The sequence below is a fragment of the Vulpes lagopus genome, chromosome 16 (genome assembly GCF_018345385.1).
Source record: "Vulpes lagopus strain Blue_001 chromosome 16, ASM1834538v1, whole genome shotgun sequence".
Classification (NCBI taxonomy): Eukaryota; Metazoa; Chordata; class Mammalia; order Carnivora; family Canidae; genus Vulpes; species Vulpes lagopus.
Window position 1 is genome coordinate 2942881 of NC_054839.1, and position 16687 is coordinate 2959567.

The 16687-nt window shown below is 49.4% G+C and overlaps 1 protein-coding gene across 1 annotated transcript in view; it reads left to right on the plus strand.

Moving 5' to 3' along the window:
- Positions 1-16487, plus strand: part of COL4A1 (collagen type IV alpha 1 chain) — a 138591-nt gene extending 122104 nt beyond the window's left edge. Inside the window, exons 42-52 of the mRNA XM_041731386.1 lie at positions 76-261; positions 805-938; positions 2189-2261; positions 3229-3300; positions 4414-4542; positions 5520-5618; positions 6567-6779; positions 7644-7821; positions 11674-11788; positions 13197-13369; positions 15132-16487. Of these exons, the coding sequence (XP_041587320.1) occupies positions 76-261; positions 805-938; positions 2189-2261; positions 3229-3300; positions 4414-4542; positions 5520-5618; positions 6567-6779; positions 7644-7821; positions 11674-11788; positions 13197-13369; positions 15132-15213 (1454 nt within the window). The 3' untranslated portion in view covers positions 15214-16487. The remainder of the gene's footprint in view (positions 1-75; positions 262-804; positions 939-2188; positions 2262-3228; positions 3301-4413; positions 4543-5519; positions 5619-6566; positions 6780-7643; positions 7822-11673; positions 11789-13196; positions 13370-15131) is intronic.
- Positions 16488-16687: the final 200 nt, after the last annotated feature.

The following is a 16687-nucleotide window of genomic DNA, read 5'->3' on the forward strand; positions in this document are numbered from 1 at the left end:
CCTTGTCCCTGTGCCATGGTTCCTCTTCTCCCCTGCCTTTTGCCACCTTCTCAAATTGTTGTTGTTGTTATTTAGGCTCAAAGGGTGATGTGGGATTCCCGGGACAAGCCGGGAGTCCAGGCATTCCCGGATCCAAAGGAGAGCCAGGATTCCTGGGCCCCCCGGGGCCGCAAGGACAGCCAGGCTTGCCTGGAGCCCCAGGCCACGCTGTGGAGGGACCCAAGGGAGACCGAGGCCCACAGGGTCAACCCGGCCTGCCAGGTAAGGGTGTCTGATGGGGTCAGAGCCAGGTTCAGCACCAGCACAAGGCACAGATGTGACAAATGGAAACCCTTAAATCCTCAACGGACTTTTTAACATAGATTTTTGCAGCGTTGACTGCAGCTAGAAACTGCTTCTGATATTCGGGGACCCTTGTTGTTTGGCCTCCACTGGGTCACTGCTCCCCAGCGTCCTTCCTGTCAAGGGATTTGGTATATATGACAGGTGATCAGAGGAAGATGAGCCGTTACGGGGAACGACAGGAACACAGATGCCACCGTGATGGCTTTCCACCCGGTGGGCATCCTGGCACATCTCACTCCCCATCTGATGGTGGGACTGGATGCTGAGGTTGGGATATCCACATCAGAGTCTCTGCCTGTCGATAGGAGGATCCCTTCTAGGACCTGTGGGATTTTTGTGGGGCTCACATGGCTTGTACGGGGTGGTTGCTCCTGGTGGCGGCAGGTAGGTGGAGGTGAAGACACCTGTACATTAGATCACCCTCTAACCTCACATGTGTGACTTTTTGTCTCCCGTTAGGGCTTCCGGGACCTGTGGGACCTCCAGGGCTCCCTGGGCTTGATGGACTCAAAGGTGACAAAGGAAACCCAGGGTGGCCGGGGGCTCCCGGAGCTCCAGGGCCCAAGGGAGAGCCAGGATTCCAGGGCCTGCCTGTGAGTCGTCCGTGTGTCGGTCTTGTGTGTGAATAGGGTCACAGCACAATTCATGTATGTGCATATGTGTGTGTACATGGGTGTGACACTCTTAAATCCTCTCCGGAGGGGCTCCTGCTTGTTGCTGGTCTTGGGCCATCTTTCCTGACATCGTAGCCTGCGAGCACAACACTTTTTCCGGTCTGGTTATATAAGAACCGTTACAGGGGATGTTATAGTACTGGGGATTGCAGCTCAGTGCCTGGGTGAGGAAATCTGTTGGCACTCCTGATCCAAACAGCAAGCCTCAGTAAGAGAAGTACACTCAGTATTTCGGTGTTGTTAGTGGCTGTGTGTGTGTGTGTGTATGTGTGTGTGTGTGTGCACGCACATATCTGTATTTGTGCATGTTTTCATTGTGATGCTTTTTAAAATAAGGTAAAGCAAAGAAACAAATACAGGTAAGAAACAGCACAATTTAGTATATATACTGAGAGAGGAGCTAGAGGAGGAAGTATTTTTGAAATAGCCAGAAAATGAGATAATATGTGTAAAATACATGAATGATGCCACATCTATAAAGAAACATAATCCTCCCCTGGCTGTTTTCTTCTCTCCATATTTGAAATCACTTTTCAGGGGATCCCTGGGTGGCTCAGTGGTTTAGTGCCACCTTCAGCCCAGGGTGTGATCCTGGAGACCCAGGAATGAGTCCCACATCAGGCTCCCTGCATGGAGCCTGCTTCTCCCTCTGCCTGGGTCTCTGCCTCTCTCTCTGTGTCTGTCATGAATAAATAAAATCTTTTTTAAAAATTAAATAAAATCACTTTTCAGATAAGATAGCAAGCTAATGCTAAAGAAAGTGCATTATGCCTGAGTGTTTGGAGGAAAGTTTCCAGAAGGTATTTTGGTGCTGAAAGATTGGTATGTCGCGGTAACACATGTTCAGGGGGTCCCAGATCTGATCACTGCGCCTGCTGTGCTGTGGGCTGGGGACGGCAGATGTGCTGTGTGGAGTTTACCATGTAGATGGACAAGGAGTGGGGCACAGTGAATGAGGCAAGGTGTTAGGACTTCCGGCTTCCTAGCGTAAACGCACATGGAGATTTTGTCATCCTTCATGTCACTCAAGAAAGCACAAGGCACCATTTGTTCACCAGACTACTTTGCAGAACGCCGAAGGCCTGCCCCAGCCTCCCTACCACCAGAGTACTTGAGAGACTTGCCATTTCCTGAGCAGTTCCTGCCTGACATTCTCTTTGCTTGTCTAGGGGATTGGAGGCTCTCCAGGCATCACTGGCTCGAAGGGGGATATGGGACCTCCTGGAGTTCCAGGATTTCAAGGTAAGACAGTAGAGGAGGTGCTGCTTAGAGGCATAACCTAACCACTGGGCCTCTCATGCTGATAGGCCGGCCTGATTATGGTACAAATTGGTGTTCTCTCTCGGTTGAAATGCTATTTCATGCTGTGGCACCCTGATTTTATCACCCAGTGAATGGCTGTGTGAAGAAGCTCTGATCTTCTTATTAAGAATCAGTGAGGGCAGCCAGTGTGGCTCAGCAGTTTAGCGCTGCCTTCAGCCCAGGGTGTGATCCTAGAGACCCTGGATAGAGTCCCACGTCAGGCTCCCTGCAGGGAGCCAGCTTCTCCCTCTGCCTATGTCTCTGCCTCTCTCTCTATCTCTCTGTGTGTGTGTGTCTCTCCTGAATAAATAAATAAAATCTTAAAAAAAAAAAAAGAATCCGTGGATAATTTGCATCTCAGTCATTTGTGTATTAGTAAGAAATCATGGATTTGGGGCACTCATTAATTTATTAACATATTCAGCGCATTGATTGGGTGCCTCCCAGGCTCCAGGCACTCTGAGTTTCACTGCTGAACGGGATACATATGAATGATGGGTGAATAAGACAAGTTCTCAGCCTGCAGGTGTCTTGGGGTCTATCTGGGGACATGTGGGAACTGGATTGTTCTGTCCAAAAACAGATTCACATACCCCGGCCCCCACTGTTTGTGATCATTGTATGTTTTGTTGCATGTTTGGAAAAATGTGACTTCTAGGTTCTAGAAAGAAGGGTTTCATTAAAGTGTTTCATTATGACCAGAAGTAATGTTCTTTTCTTCCCCGAGAACTAACCAGAGCTATTTTCACTGTGTGTGTTTGTTTGTGTGTATATATGGGCACACAGGTACCAGGTATGCGTGTATGTGGACATACTTGTGATGGGTATGTGTGCCTACATGCATGTGTGTGCCCGTGCCCACATATAGTTGGGAATTCTGTGCTGACAACATTCTTCTTTCCTCCAGGTCAGAAAGGTCTCCCTGGCCTGCAGGGAGCCAAGGGCGATCAAGGTGACCAGGGCTTCCCTGGAAGTAAAGGTAGGAGCTCTTGCTGTGAGGGTGGGGCCTTCCTGATGGTTTGAGCTCATGGATTAGGGTGTTTGGTTTTACAGATGTGAAAGGCTTGTGTTTTACTAGGAGACAGTAAACAGTTGATTAAAAATTCTTTGGACTGCTGTGTTTGGCTAATCTGGTCGACCTTCTCACCAGTGACATGTCTTGAAAGTCACACTCATTAGATCTAGGAGGTAGATCCAGTGGAGGGAGCAGGACAGACTCAGGATTCACAGCACAGGCTCGGGAGCCCAACCCCCTGGCTGTTGTGGAGAGAAGCTCAGTCTGGCATGGATGGGCCGAGTGGGGGCTGGGCAGCAAGTAGCTGTACACAGAGAAGACTCTTCCTTGGCTTCTCCACCATCATGACATGCGACGGCTCCCACACTCCAAGGAGGTCTCTGGTGGAAAGAGTTTAAGTACAGCAGGCATCCCATTCTAGTTTCTGCCTGGCCGACTGTATTTCTAGGGCTGTGTCTAATTTTCAGAATCACGTTTCAAGAGACTCAGTGAGCAGTGTGATGTCAGGAACAAAAGACATGGGAAAGATGTGTGTGGAGGGCAGGAGAGGATGGGGAATGTTTGTCTTAAAGAGGCAGGACTGGGGCAGACACAGAGCCTTTGCAGACTCTGGCTGCTACTCATCTCTCAAGAGCTGTCATGCAGAAGGATTAAGTTTATGTGTCATTGGAGTGGTTGTAACGTACGTAAGGCAGATTTCAGAGAAGTGGAAGAAGAAGCCTTCTGATCTCACAACATCGCAGCCTTCCGGGTCCCAGTAGGATCCCAGGAGGGACAGAGCTTCACCGGCTATGTCTGTACAGCTGAGGGCTGCATGGCCGTTGTTGGGGATTCCAAAACCCAGCGGCCAGTTTATCCTAATGACCCCCATGTCAGTCAGTTCCAGGCCCGAGATTCAGGATTTTATGTGAAATAACAGAAGTGTGCAGATACGTGTATGTCTTATGAGGATCTGTGACTTGTGTTTTTGATACTGATCGGATTCTGATAAACCTTGTGTTTGGATTGGGTTTCATGTGGGGCGCTTCTCCTGTGAATGTTGACAATAGTGATCACTGGCACCTTTGATTTCCACAGGCCTTCCTGGTCCCCCGGGCCCCCCAGGGCCCTATGACATCGTCAAAGGCGAGCCAGGGCTTCCTGGTCCAGAGGGTCCTGCAGGTCTGAAGGGGCTCCCGGGACCTCCAGGCCCCAAAGGACAGCAAGGTAAGACTAGCCGAACTGTGAAGGGGAGGTGTGGGGGCTGGGGGACCCGCAGGCTCTCCTCCGCATGTGTGTGTCTCATCAGGGTCTCCGGGTAGGGACTGTACAGACACATATTGGAATAGGACTTTCTTGTTTTCCTTCAGTGGATATCAGAACCTAATGAAGTTTTTGAGGGAACTAAAGAGGCCAAAACAAAGTTCAGGAGAAGCTGGAGGAATGTGTGGTTCAGCACCTCTGTGCTCACTCAGGAAACCTGGGCTGCAGGCAGAGAGGCTGCTTTTCCAGCAAGAAGATCAGGGTTGGGGGAGACGAGGGTCTAGAACCGTGAGAACAGGCCCTGACAGCGGCCTAGGAGTCCCAGCCAGCTGACAGCGAGTGGCTCGTGCTCGTGCCCAGGGTCCCCGACACCTGACCCAGAACATCCTGCCTGGTTAGGCCGAACACTTCCTACTACAGGAGCCAGAGGGCGGGTGGAAGATAAAGGGGAAGGAAAGCTCTCCAGCTGAGAGGGGGCAGCCATGGAAATCTAACTTTAAACCACCTGCAGGTAAAGGGTGCACCTGAAAACAAAAATCTATCCAAGCGGGTATACCCATTGCATAGGAATTACTTGAGGCACAGAAATGTGGCCTGGGGGAGATGCTCGAGAACACAAAGATGTGTCACAGCCTTACCTCTCCCCCATGAAACCACCTCTCCCCAAACTGTGCACCACATAGTAGCAGCGAGCAGCCAGAGGACTTCAGATTGGATGGTGGAGCTCATGGCCGGAGGACGCCAGTTGGGCTGAGGCCCCGGGTGGTGTAGACACAGCTTTGCGGGAGGGGCCCCTGGCTGCCCAGGAGAGTGCTCTCAATGCTGCTCACGGCCGCCTGTGGGGGTTGGGGGAGGCTAAGGACACATTCCAGAAGGGAAGGGAAAGATGTAGCCTGCTGCCTTCCAGGACTGGGTCTCGAGTTCCTTTCCCTTTCCTACAGGTGTGACAGGATCCGTGGGCTTACCTGGACCACCAGGTATTCCTGGTTTTGACGGTGCACCTGGCCAGAAAGGAGAGACTGGACCCTTCGGCCCCCCTGGTAGGTTCACTGCGGCCCCCCGTCCCAGCCACCCTCCACCCATCCTAAGGTTAGAAGCAGGGAAGCTCAGGTGTGCACAGATCTGCACAATGGAATTGGAAACGTTACTTGACAGGTTTCTAAACAAGTTTGTTGTTTGTTTGTTTTTTGTTTTTCAAGAGGAAATAAGGTCTTACAGAGGAGCTAAAGGGTTGTCATCCTTTTTTCTGTGTGGAGAGATAGATGTTGATCCACCAGCACGGGAGTTTCCCAGATGTTGTTGAAAGATGGCCAGCAGGGATGCCTGCAGTTTCCTCAGGGGGGCGCAGGCTGTAGCTACAGAAACTCCATTTGGGCAATAGACAAGTGGAAATAGATGGTAATGTCAGTGCTGACCACGAGGCCACTGTCCAGCACAGGACACAGTGGATCTGCTTCCCGAGGAAGCCAACACTCAGCTACCCCATCGTGACTGGGATGCTGCAAGCTGAGGGCATTGGCCACGGGGTCCAGCCCAGCAAAAGGTCCTTGAGCAGCTCTGCAGGGAGCTTAGGGACCCAGGGGACAGAAGGACACAGTGCCAGCCCCAGGCCCTTACTGCCCTATTCCCATGTGCATTGCTGGGCTGCCGTGGGAGGGAAGCCAGCTTAAAAGGAAGGAAGTTTTGCTCTGATAATTTCTGTGATCTTTCTTCAGAGGAGCCCCAAAATGTTATCTAAGTGACATGCATTGGGTCCTGGCATTTATTTTACTTACTCCTATGTTCCTTTTCACATGTTACTCTTACCCATTGGACTCCATTTTCTGAGCATCTGCTTTGCACCCAGCACTGTCTATAGAACATCTTGGGTGGTCTGTAGAAAGGAGAAACTGGGGCAGCATGGAGGTGGTTGTACTTAGGCCTCCTTGAAGCCTCTCTCAGGGGTGCCTGCTCGTAGCCAGAGAAGCTCATTGCTCTCTCTCTTTCAGGTCCAAGAGGGTTTCCAGGCCCACCAGGCCCTGATGGGTTGCCAGGATCCATGGGTCCCCCGGGCACCCCATCTGTGGACCATGGCTTCCTCGTGACTAGGCACAGTCAAACAACAGACGACCCACAGTGTCCACCTGGGACCAAAATTCTTTACCACGGGTACTCCTTGCTCTACGTGCAAGGCAACGAACGGGCCCATGGCCAGGACTTGGGTGAGAACGGTGGAGACAAGGGTGTTCATCTGACGTAGAGTCATGGCATGCCCAGGTGTCCTGTGCTTCAGGGCATCACAAAGATGCAGTTAGTGGCATGGGGCCTGATTCTGTTTCCCTCCTTCCATACAAAACAAACCACCAGTTCAGCAGCTACCACGTTACAAAGGGAAGCCAAGCAAATGTAAAGGTTGAATCTTTGAACCTTTTAAATTAATGCAGCTTTCCATTTCTTCTTCAAATTATCAAGTAGGTCAAGATTTCTGGAGCATATACTTCACATTTAGTGTTGAGAGTCTTAAAATAGGGTAGCTTTGCTGGTGCCCATTCTAAATAATGTGCATGTTCCCCTGCCCAGAACTGCTCTGCACACCCCAAGCCCCATCCCTCTTGTTCGTTTCACTCAGAAGGCTGCCCATTGGCTGTCACTTCTCTAGTCCCCTCTGGACACCCTTCCCCAAGTTAGGTTTAATGACACACACACCTCTGACTTTTATGGAGTTCCGAAACAAGCAGCCCTGTAAAGGGAACCTACATTTTTGGCAAAACTGTTGTCGAAGGCATCATCGAGGTTGTTACTGTCCATCGAACAAGGAGCCACCTGTTAAATTTCTTTTGGAATTCCGGTTTATAAAAAGATTTCTCTCCTTTAATTAAAATATCCTACATAATTCTTTGTAGTTTTCTTTTTCCCTTGATCACTTTAATCTAATGCTCCTTTACAATCACCTTAGTCTGTGTGTGTATTTACTTCCTCCTGTTTACAATTTAAAACACTGTCATTTCCATTGTGATGGTTACATTGCATGTAGTTGGACTGATGATAAAGCCAGCCCTTGATGCTGTCTCTCCCCACGGCTCTAGGCACGGCGGGGAGCTGTTTGCGAAAGTTCAGTACGATGCCCTTCCTTTTCTGCAACATCAACAACGTGTGTAACTTCGCCTCCCGAAACGACTACTCCTACTGGCTATCCACGCCAGAGCCCATGCCCATGTCCATGGCACCCATCGCCGGGGACAACATCAGGCCATTTATTAGCAGGTGAGTCCGAATGGCTTTAGGATTGGAGAAGAAAAACCACTCGTACACTAGGCAGAGATTGTTTATGGTTTTTAAAAAATTTTCCCCCAAAAACGTTCGACCCACTGCCGTTCAGTGTATTGATTGTGAAATCAGATCTATAACACAAGTCAGCCATAAAAGCATCTGATATAAGAGTTAGCTCTCCTCTTCAAAATGATGTTGTGCTGCCTTGGAGAGGCGATGCCCAGCTTTGGGGGAGAATTCCTGTTCGTGCAAGGCAAAGGGGTGGCCACCTTTCCTCCCTCGAAGTGATGCCCCTGGCGTCCTCGGCAGCCACAGAAACAGCACTCTCAACTTTGTTTTGTTAAATAATTGTCTCTTTAAGGAGCCTTTTCAGGTTTTTTTCTTCTGAATTGCCCCAACCCCATAAAATCAAAAAAACTTTTTTTGTTATTTTTAATTGTGGTAAAAGAGACACCATGTGAAATTAATATACAGTTCAGTGGCATTAACCATTTCTTAATGCACAGTTCAGTGGCATTCAGTGCAGGAACTCAAATATGGGTCTGAGGTGTCTATGTAATACCACAGACACACTGTGTATCTGTCGTTTATACCCAGGAAGATCATACAGCTTCACTGTATACGTACAGATGTGTAGTATTAAGGTTCTTTCATGTTCTTCCATCCCACCAGCTTTTGCTCCCTTAGGGTGAATTCCCACTGACAATTTATTTGTTTGACTGAGGAGCCTCCCAGTTACGTGCTTTCCACACTAATTAATGTCTGGAGTAGGTTTTCGGGTGTCCCAGAGTCTGCCTGGTAGGAAATAAGGTGGGAAATGGAAGTTATTATGACTGAGAAGTACATGATCATCCTATTTTTGCTTCATCCCTTCTAATTAAAAGCTGATTCCTTAGCTCTAAGCAGAAGTCATAGAAAAGTGGCAAAGGTTTGACTCCATCTGACTAAGAAGCTATTCTCTAGTTTTATTTTGTAACAAACTAAGATAATAAAGGATGAGCAGAGTAACTAGGCAAGATAGTTTTGCCCTAGGGCAGTGAGAGTAAGGACTAACCTTAGCCTTTCTACATTCCCTCTAAAGAACCAAGCAGCTTTTGACCAGGAAGAAAGATATGCCAAGGTCCTGTGTTCAGAGGAAGAGTGAGCAGGAAGTGTGCTGGAGCTGGTCCTGGGAGCCCCGAGGCCAGTTTGGGTCTTGGTGGAGGACAGCCCCTTCTGGCTCCTCTGGCTCTGCAAGGGCATGGGGGGGCAATAGGTCCTGGCAGATGACGATCTGGGGGAGCTGGACCACAGGCGAGGACCCGGGGGCAGAAGGGCCGAAGATGCCCTATGAGATTAGGAAAACCATAGGTTTTTGAATGACTTACATTAAAATATCTCCTGATAGCTTTCTTTGATTTTTCTTTTGAGCTGTAAGAAAGCTCCCTTTATGGGTCTTAAAATGGAAAAAATGGTTCACTACACTTTTGAGTGGCACCTTTCAAAACAGACGGTTGTGCACATGTGCCACTGAGTGTCTGTGACTTGCTCTGCTGAGACCGTCCTCGTGCAGAACCTTGCCGCCTGCACCAGGAGGGAAACTAACCACCTTTGTGTTTTTATTTAGCTTGCCTTGGATCACAGGTAGAAAACGATTATTCATGTTTGTTTGTTATTTACCTCCTTGATAAAACTGACCTCTGACCTTGATTTGGTTGAGGGAGGGGCTGTGGCATGCGTTTGCAGTATTCCCAAGTCAGGTCCACGAGAAGCGCGTGTCTGAGATTTGCTGTTCCCTGCGGACCCCTTACTGACTCTCAGGAAGACCCCCACCCGGAAGCATGAACTTCGTAAATGTCAGCATCATGCATTTCAGCTTCTTACACCTGTTAGGGAACCCACAGTAGCTCAGTGCGGAGGGACGTTACCAGTCATGCCCTCGAGCCCCTGCCCCCGAAGCCACCCTGTCTCTCCTTCCCTTTGTTTTTTTTTAATAATAAATTTATTTTTTATTGATGTTCAATTTGCCAACATACAGAATAACACCCAGTGCTCATCCCCATCAGGTGCCCCCCTCAGTGCCCATCACCCAGTCACCCCCACCCCTCGCCCTCCTCCCCTTCCACCACCCCTAGTTCGTTTCCCAGAGTTAGGAGAAGAAATGGGTAGGAAATATCAGAAAGGGAGACAGAACATGGAAGACTCTCCTTCCCTTTGGAATGGTGCTGCCCACTTCTGGTCTCTGAGCCCGTGGTTTCCATGGTTACTGTCACTGAGAGGTTGCCTGAGGTCTCAGGACTTTGGGCTTACTTTGGGGGGAGCTCCTAAAGCTCTTTTAGAAAGAGTTAATAACACAAAATCCTTTCGTGTTAAGCAGAAAAGCTGGCAACTTCTCTCCCTTTGTCCTGAGAACAGAACAGACATTTCTGGCTCCCCGCACACATGAGTCATCGCGAGCCGCTGATTGTTTAATTGTCCTGGTGGCAAGGCCTCTGCCGTGAGAGCAAGGGAGCGGCGCTCTAGCCCTGGCTCTCACACGCCCCTCTGTGGCCTCAGCCTTTTCAGGAATAACACGGGGGAATGGACCGTCTGAATTTCAAGGCACCCTCCAGCTCTTCCTGTTGTGACTCTGTTCTCTTGTCCATCTGACCGGATGGTGCCAGGGTCCCCTCCTCGATGAGCCGCCCAGCCCAGAGAGAGCTTGACACCAAGCTCGGTCCGCCACACTCTATTTCTGGCTTCTGTGTCTGGCAGACAGATGGTAGCAGATGTATAAGGCCAATTTCAGTAACTGTTGTTTAACTGAGCCTTTTAATTCATCTGCACTTGTGCGAATAAAATAGAAAATTGCGTGCATACACACACACACACACACACACACACACACACATCCATGGAAAATCAAATGACTAATTTAGGCCTCTACCCCCTCTCCATCCATTTTCATGCAAATGTTCCAGCATAACTAGGTGTAATTATTAACACCATTTATAGTCATTTATCAGCATTGCTAACACTCTGTTAGTTTTGTGACTTGAATGTAATTACGTGACTATGGGTGTTTTAACTTTTTTTTCTCTCACAAAACGTTATCTTGCCCCCGAAGAGTTTCCTAACCTGGGCAGGTCTGAGTCAGGAAAGCCTGTGTTGCTTTACTTTTGGGTTCCTGGGTGCCGTGCCAGTGGCCAGGTGTCAGCCAGTCAAGCTCAGAAGCATCTTCCCAGGAGCAGGTTCCAGGGGAGGCGCTCCAGCTGCAGTGTCCCAGCCTGGGACAGGGTCTCCCGGCCGCTCTGCTGGCTGTGAGGCTGGAATGAGTCCGAAGCTCCCGGGGCTCCCAGATCCAGGATGCCTGGATCCAGGCTCAGATGCAGGATTTGTCAATGACTCTGTCACCGTGGACTTCTGTTGAAGGTGATTCTCAGCTGACTTCTGGAAGTGGTAGCACTTGAGTTTCACCAACTCTTGTGTCTGAAGTGTTCATTGTGCTTGCCGAAATCCATGCTCACTTTTGAAAAATTGAAGAACACTGGAATGTGCAAAGGAGAAAATACATGTCCGCGGCCCCCAGTCCTTTTGGGAGATGGCCACTTTACAGCCTGGCCTTCAGATGTCCCCCTTCCCACAAACCAGGTGGTCAAACACCTGTTGGGTGTGGATGTTCTAGCAACAGGAGGGGCTTGTAAAACCAGTGAGGGCTCCCCACTGCAGAGTCTGAGCTTTGGGCACGTTTGCCATGTCATCAGCATGAAGCTGGATCGGAGAGTATGAGCCAAGAGGCTGGGTGAGAGCACAGGGAAGAGACTTCGTCCTGCGTCGTCCCCACAGTCCCCGCGGCCGTGCTCAGGTTCTATGCTCTGTGCCTTCCAGGTGCGCGGTGTGTGAGGCGCCAGCCATGGTGATGGCTGTGCACAGCCAGACCATTCAGATCCCGCAGTGCCCTAGCGGCTGGTCCTCCCTCTGGATCGGCTATTCCTTCGTGATGGTGAGCATTTTGGGAAACCCCCTCCATCCCAGCAAAGCTGCCCACTAATAACCCCGCCTCCTCCCTCTGCAGCCCTATCCTCAGTCCTCAGGCTTGGCTAGTCCAGTCCAGAGCCTCCCCTGTGGCCTGGCCTGCCCTGCTGCGGACAGCAGGCATCCCAGCACCTGGCCAGAGCTGTTTCCTGCCTCTTGAGTGGCTACTCTCGGACCAGGTGGTGGAGACACCACAATGAGTGTCTCCCCAGGAGGAAAGGAGACAGTACACAGCTTGCACACACCTGAAGCAGAAGCGGTGGAGTGCGAGGGGCATTGTGGGGAAACCCTTCATGCAGGGGGATACTGCTTCCCTGTCATTGGGCTGGCCTGATCACCAGTCCCGATGTACCACCCCCGAAACACCAGTCTGACTTTATTGCACCATTTAAAGTAGTGGTTGCATGTACAAAAGCTCTGAACCCATAAGGTCAGCTTGTAGCAGAGCCCCTCCCCCCCCCATCATACATGGCCCCTGAGGCTCCTTTCACCTCTCTACAAGCCCCACCAAAATAGTGGTGTTTGAGAAAACAAGTTCTCTATCCCTTCCCAGCCATTGGGGGCCTGTGAGGAAGTGCAGGGGCTCTGGCCTGGGTGCTTTGCCTTGAAACCGGAACCGTGGTCAGACCCAGAATGTTGTAGCATCCTTCAGTCCTCAGGTGGGAATGGAGGGTGTTAGCTTAGTCCTCAGAGCTTTGTGGCTCTGAAATGTTCTTGTCTGAAACAACAGTCATGGCGGGTTTGGGGATGTCTTATCTCATTTTGGGTCGTTCATCTGACAGGCCTGGTTTCAGAGCACAGGTCGCTCCTGCTTGAACCCATTAGACACAAGTGCTTTTTAACAGTTACAATAGCTGTTACTCTTTTCTTTCTCTTGTTTAAATTTTCTCTTTTCAAACAAGAGCAGGAGATGATTGTTCTGTACCTTAGAAAAGGACACTTAGCATCTAATGCAGCAAATACAGGGTTTTAATTATTCTGTATACCTTTGATTAGAAAGTGTGCTTTCACATCTATTGGTTCCAAAAATCATTTACACATTTTGGCTCTTTCTTCCGTCCCAGGTTAGAGGAGGTTTCAGTGTTTCAAACCTAATAAATAGTGAGGACAGCATTTCTTTAAATCCTAATGAACCTGGGCTGGCTGCATCCTGTTAGGGGAGGAGCAGCGGTGGAGTCCTGGCTCTGGGTCACGGTGTTCTGCGCAGGAACCGCCTGTGGGCAGAGGGCAGTGTGGGCACGAGTGTGTTTTACGATGACCCGTGCGAGGCTTCCCTGCGGTTGGGGATGGGGCACCCTGGCTCCTCCCCGGGCGTCGTGAGGCCCCGTGTGGCTGGCAGGCAGGGGCCTGACTCCCGGCTCACGGCCACCCCACAGCACACCAGCGCCGGCGCCGAAGGTTCTGGCCAAGCCCTTGCGTCTCCTGGGTCTTGCCTGGAAGAGTTTCGAAGTGCGCCATTCATCGAGTGCCACGGCCGTGGGACCTGCAACTACTACGCCAATGCTTACAGCTTCTGGCTCGCCACTATCGAGAGAAGCGAGATGTTCAAGTAAGTCGGGCCCCTGTGCAGCTTCAGGACACATGTCCCCTCTCCTACAGAGCCTTAAAGAGGGTTGTCAACCAGTAATTAGGAATGCACCTTCCACCAGCAGCAGAGAGTATTCGCTTCTGTTCTGCGCGCAGGAGCCCAGATGCACATCTAGGGCAGAGCCTAGGTGACAGATTCCCTTCTTTCATTGGCGAGAGGGTTGTGAATCCATTGCAGGGGGATTCACCACAGTGTAGCTGGAGCCCTTGGCCTCTTCAAACAGAGCGTTTAAAAATACGCTTTTACCAGTGAGTGAGCAAGGAAAGAGCCACGTTTGCTCCCCTGGCAGCTGTCATGCTGACTCTAGTGTGTGTGTTGGCCGAGCTCTGGGGGATGTAAGCAGACTGTTTGGTAGACTCATGCTAATAAAAACTAATTTCAGCCCAAGCGCTCTGAATGCGACAGGGGAGACTTTCCCTTTCTTTCCCATTACGGTTGCACTTTGCCACCGAGACAATGGCCCTGAGGGCTGCTGAGCTTGCTGAAGGCAGAGCGGAGCCCAGCGCCCACCGTGGGGGTGGATGGAGCACCCACACACCTCCTGTCCGTGCAGCCCTGCTGGGGCAGGTGCAGGGACCCTGAAATAAGGACTGCTGCCCCCTGGAAACACTCCTCTCTGTCTGCCTTTTCAGAGAGAATGTTGTGGAACTCTTCTGTGAGCCTGACTCTTCCTAAGTTAGGTCATAAAAGGCAAAGCAAGAGTGTCTCTACTTGTAATATTTTAAGCACCAAAAAAGTACCAGGTGCCTAGTCAGTAGCTCACACGAGACTTTTCAAGCAACTGGAAGGTCGACATCAACTCTCGGGATAGCGCTTACACATCAGCTACCTAATTGAGCACTTGGTGGGTGTATCAGGTCCTGGGGCTTCTGTTATAGGGTTCATAATGGGTTGTTGTTTTTTTTTTTTGGTTTTATTTTTTTTGGAATCAGCAGCCTGGCATAATGAACTAAAGATTAGATGAGATCCCAATAATTTAAATAATTAATTTGGGGGCAATAAGATTTTCACAGAAGTTGCAAATAAGCAGCCTTAATTTTAGGACAAGTTACTTTTATTAAATGGCTGCTTTAATTTTATTAGAATCAGACTTCAGCTCTCTCACAGTCGAATTCAGGTAGAATTTCTAGGATCAAGGGAGCATTTGGGACACTAAACGTCTTCCCCTCTGGCCTCCAGTCAGATTACCTGCATAGAATCCAGCAAAAGCTTATATAAGTATTTCAAGGTCTAGTTAATTATTCCAGATTCATTGCTCATCACACCATTCAGCCAGTATTTCATGAGCACTTAGTCTGTGTGTGAAGGGTCACAGAGAAGAGTAGCTTCTTCCCCCAGAAGAGTTTATGATGTGGTTGAGGAGAGAGGATGGAGGGGGAAGTCACAGCCCAAGGAGGCAGGGGCACAGTGGGAGTGGCTCAGAGTGGCTCAGACTTTGGATGGAGCAGATGTGGGGTGGCTGTATCTGTGCCCTCCCTGGCATGCACATGAGGCTGCCACCAGCCTCACGGTCTGGATGGGGTAGGGTGGGGCAGAGGGTAGGGCAATCACACGTGATTGTCGATCACTGTGAGGGCAGGTGGCACCCAGCATGCTGTCTGCTGCTCGTCACCGGCTAGCCCCCCGACCCCAGCCCCTGGGAGATCTCTGGGAGATGGGGGGGCCCCAGGAACTCCCCTGCCTTGCTGAGCTGTGGGGCTGACGGCTGGTTTCTGCCCTGTAGGAAGCCCACGCCATCCACCTTGAAGGCAGGAGAGCTACGCACACACGTCAGTCGCTGCCAAGTCTGTATGAGAAGAACGTAATGAAACCCGGCCCTCAGCTAACGAACAACATGGTGCTACTCCCTCCTCTTCCCCTTCTTTTTTTTAACAGCAACGAACCCTAGAAATATATCCTGTGTACCTCACTGTCCAGTATGAAAACCGTAAAGTGCCTTATAGGAATTTGCGTAACTAACATACCCTGCTTCGGTGGCCTCTACTTGCTGAAGGAGAAACAAAGACCATGATAAGCTGTCATAGTGACATACCAAATGGCACTTTTGATGAAATAAAAGTGTAAGTCTGTTCTACAATCCGGTGCGCTGATGTGTAAAGTGAGAACTCCATCAGAAAACCAAAGGGTGCTAGGAGGTGTGCGGGGCCTTCCATTCTGTGCGGATGCCCGTTTTCACTCTTGTATTATAACAGGTGCATTTTCAACTCCCAGTCGGGATGTTTGTTTGTGTCACTGTCGAGCTGGGTCTGTACAAACAGCGGTCATGTAACAGCAGTGTTTTGGACCTGCCCACGGCACGGCGGGCTCAGCGGCTGTATCTTCCAACCCCCAAATATAAATTTAGGTCTTTCTGCTCTGTGTGGTACTATGCAGCTGCTTTTGCAGAAATCACGAATTTCCTGTGGAATAAAGATGGTCCAAAAGTAGGCAGAAATTAAATATATATATATTTTAGTAATTTATATAGATGTCAGCAATTAGGCAGGTCAAGTTTTCGTTTCATTTCCACTGTTAAAATAAAGCTTACATAGTTTCTTCTTTGAAAAGACTGTGTTGTCCTTTCACATAGATTTTTAAACACACGGGTGTTGAATGGAAACATCTGTTCTTACTGTTCACCTCCAAACCAAAACTCGTGTATCGCCAAAGCCAAACCCGGGTTCATGAGCGTGTCTATTACCATGAAACATGTATTTTGAGCTTTTTGTTTTTATACTGTATTAAATATCTTCAGGGTTTTAAACACTAATCACAACTGAATGACTTGACTTCAAAAACCAGCAACCGTAAAAGGCCTTCGTTTTATTCGTATTCCTCATTCTGCAGCCTGGTGTGGAAAGCAGCTCTGTAGAATCTTAGTGTCAGTATCCCAGTGGAAGCTCCTTTGAGGGGCTTCCTCATTATGGCAAGCGCTGTGCAAACGTCAGCAGGGAACGGATGGATTGACCACTATGCCTGAAATGACATTTCACCAAAAGTCTCCAAAACGTTTCTAAGACTACTAGGGCCTTTTATGTAATTTCCTTAAATGTGTATTTCTTAAAAATTCAAATTTGTAATAAAATTATTTGTATAAAAATTAAGCTTTTATTAATTTGTTGCCAGTATTGCCACAGAAACATTAAAAGTCACTGCACAGGCCTATGATAAATTGGTAAGCCGTGCCTACCTTAGATTATATATAGTTTGCAGTTCTTCCAAATGACAGCTAGACTGGTCATAATTTACAGAAACTACTGCAAAAAAGAATGGTCTTCTTCTTCTGCCCTTCCTCCCTCC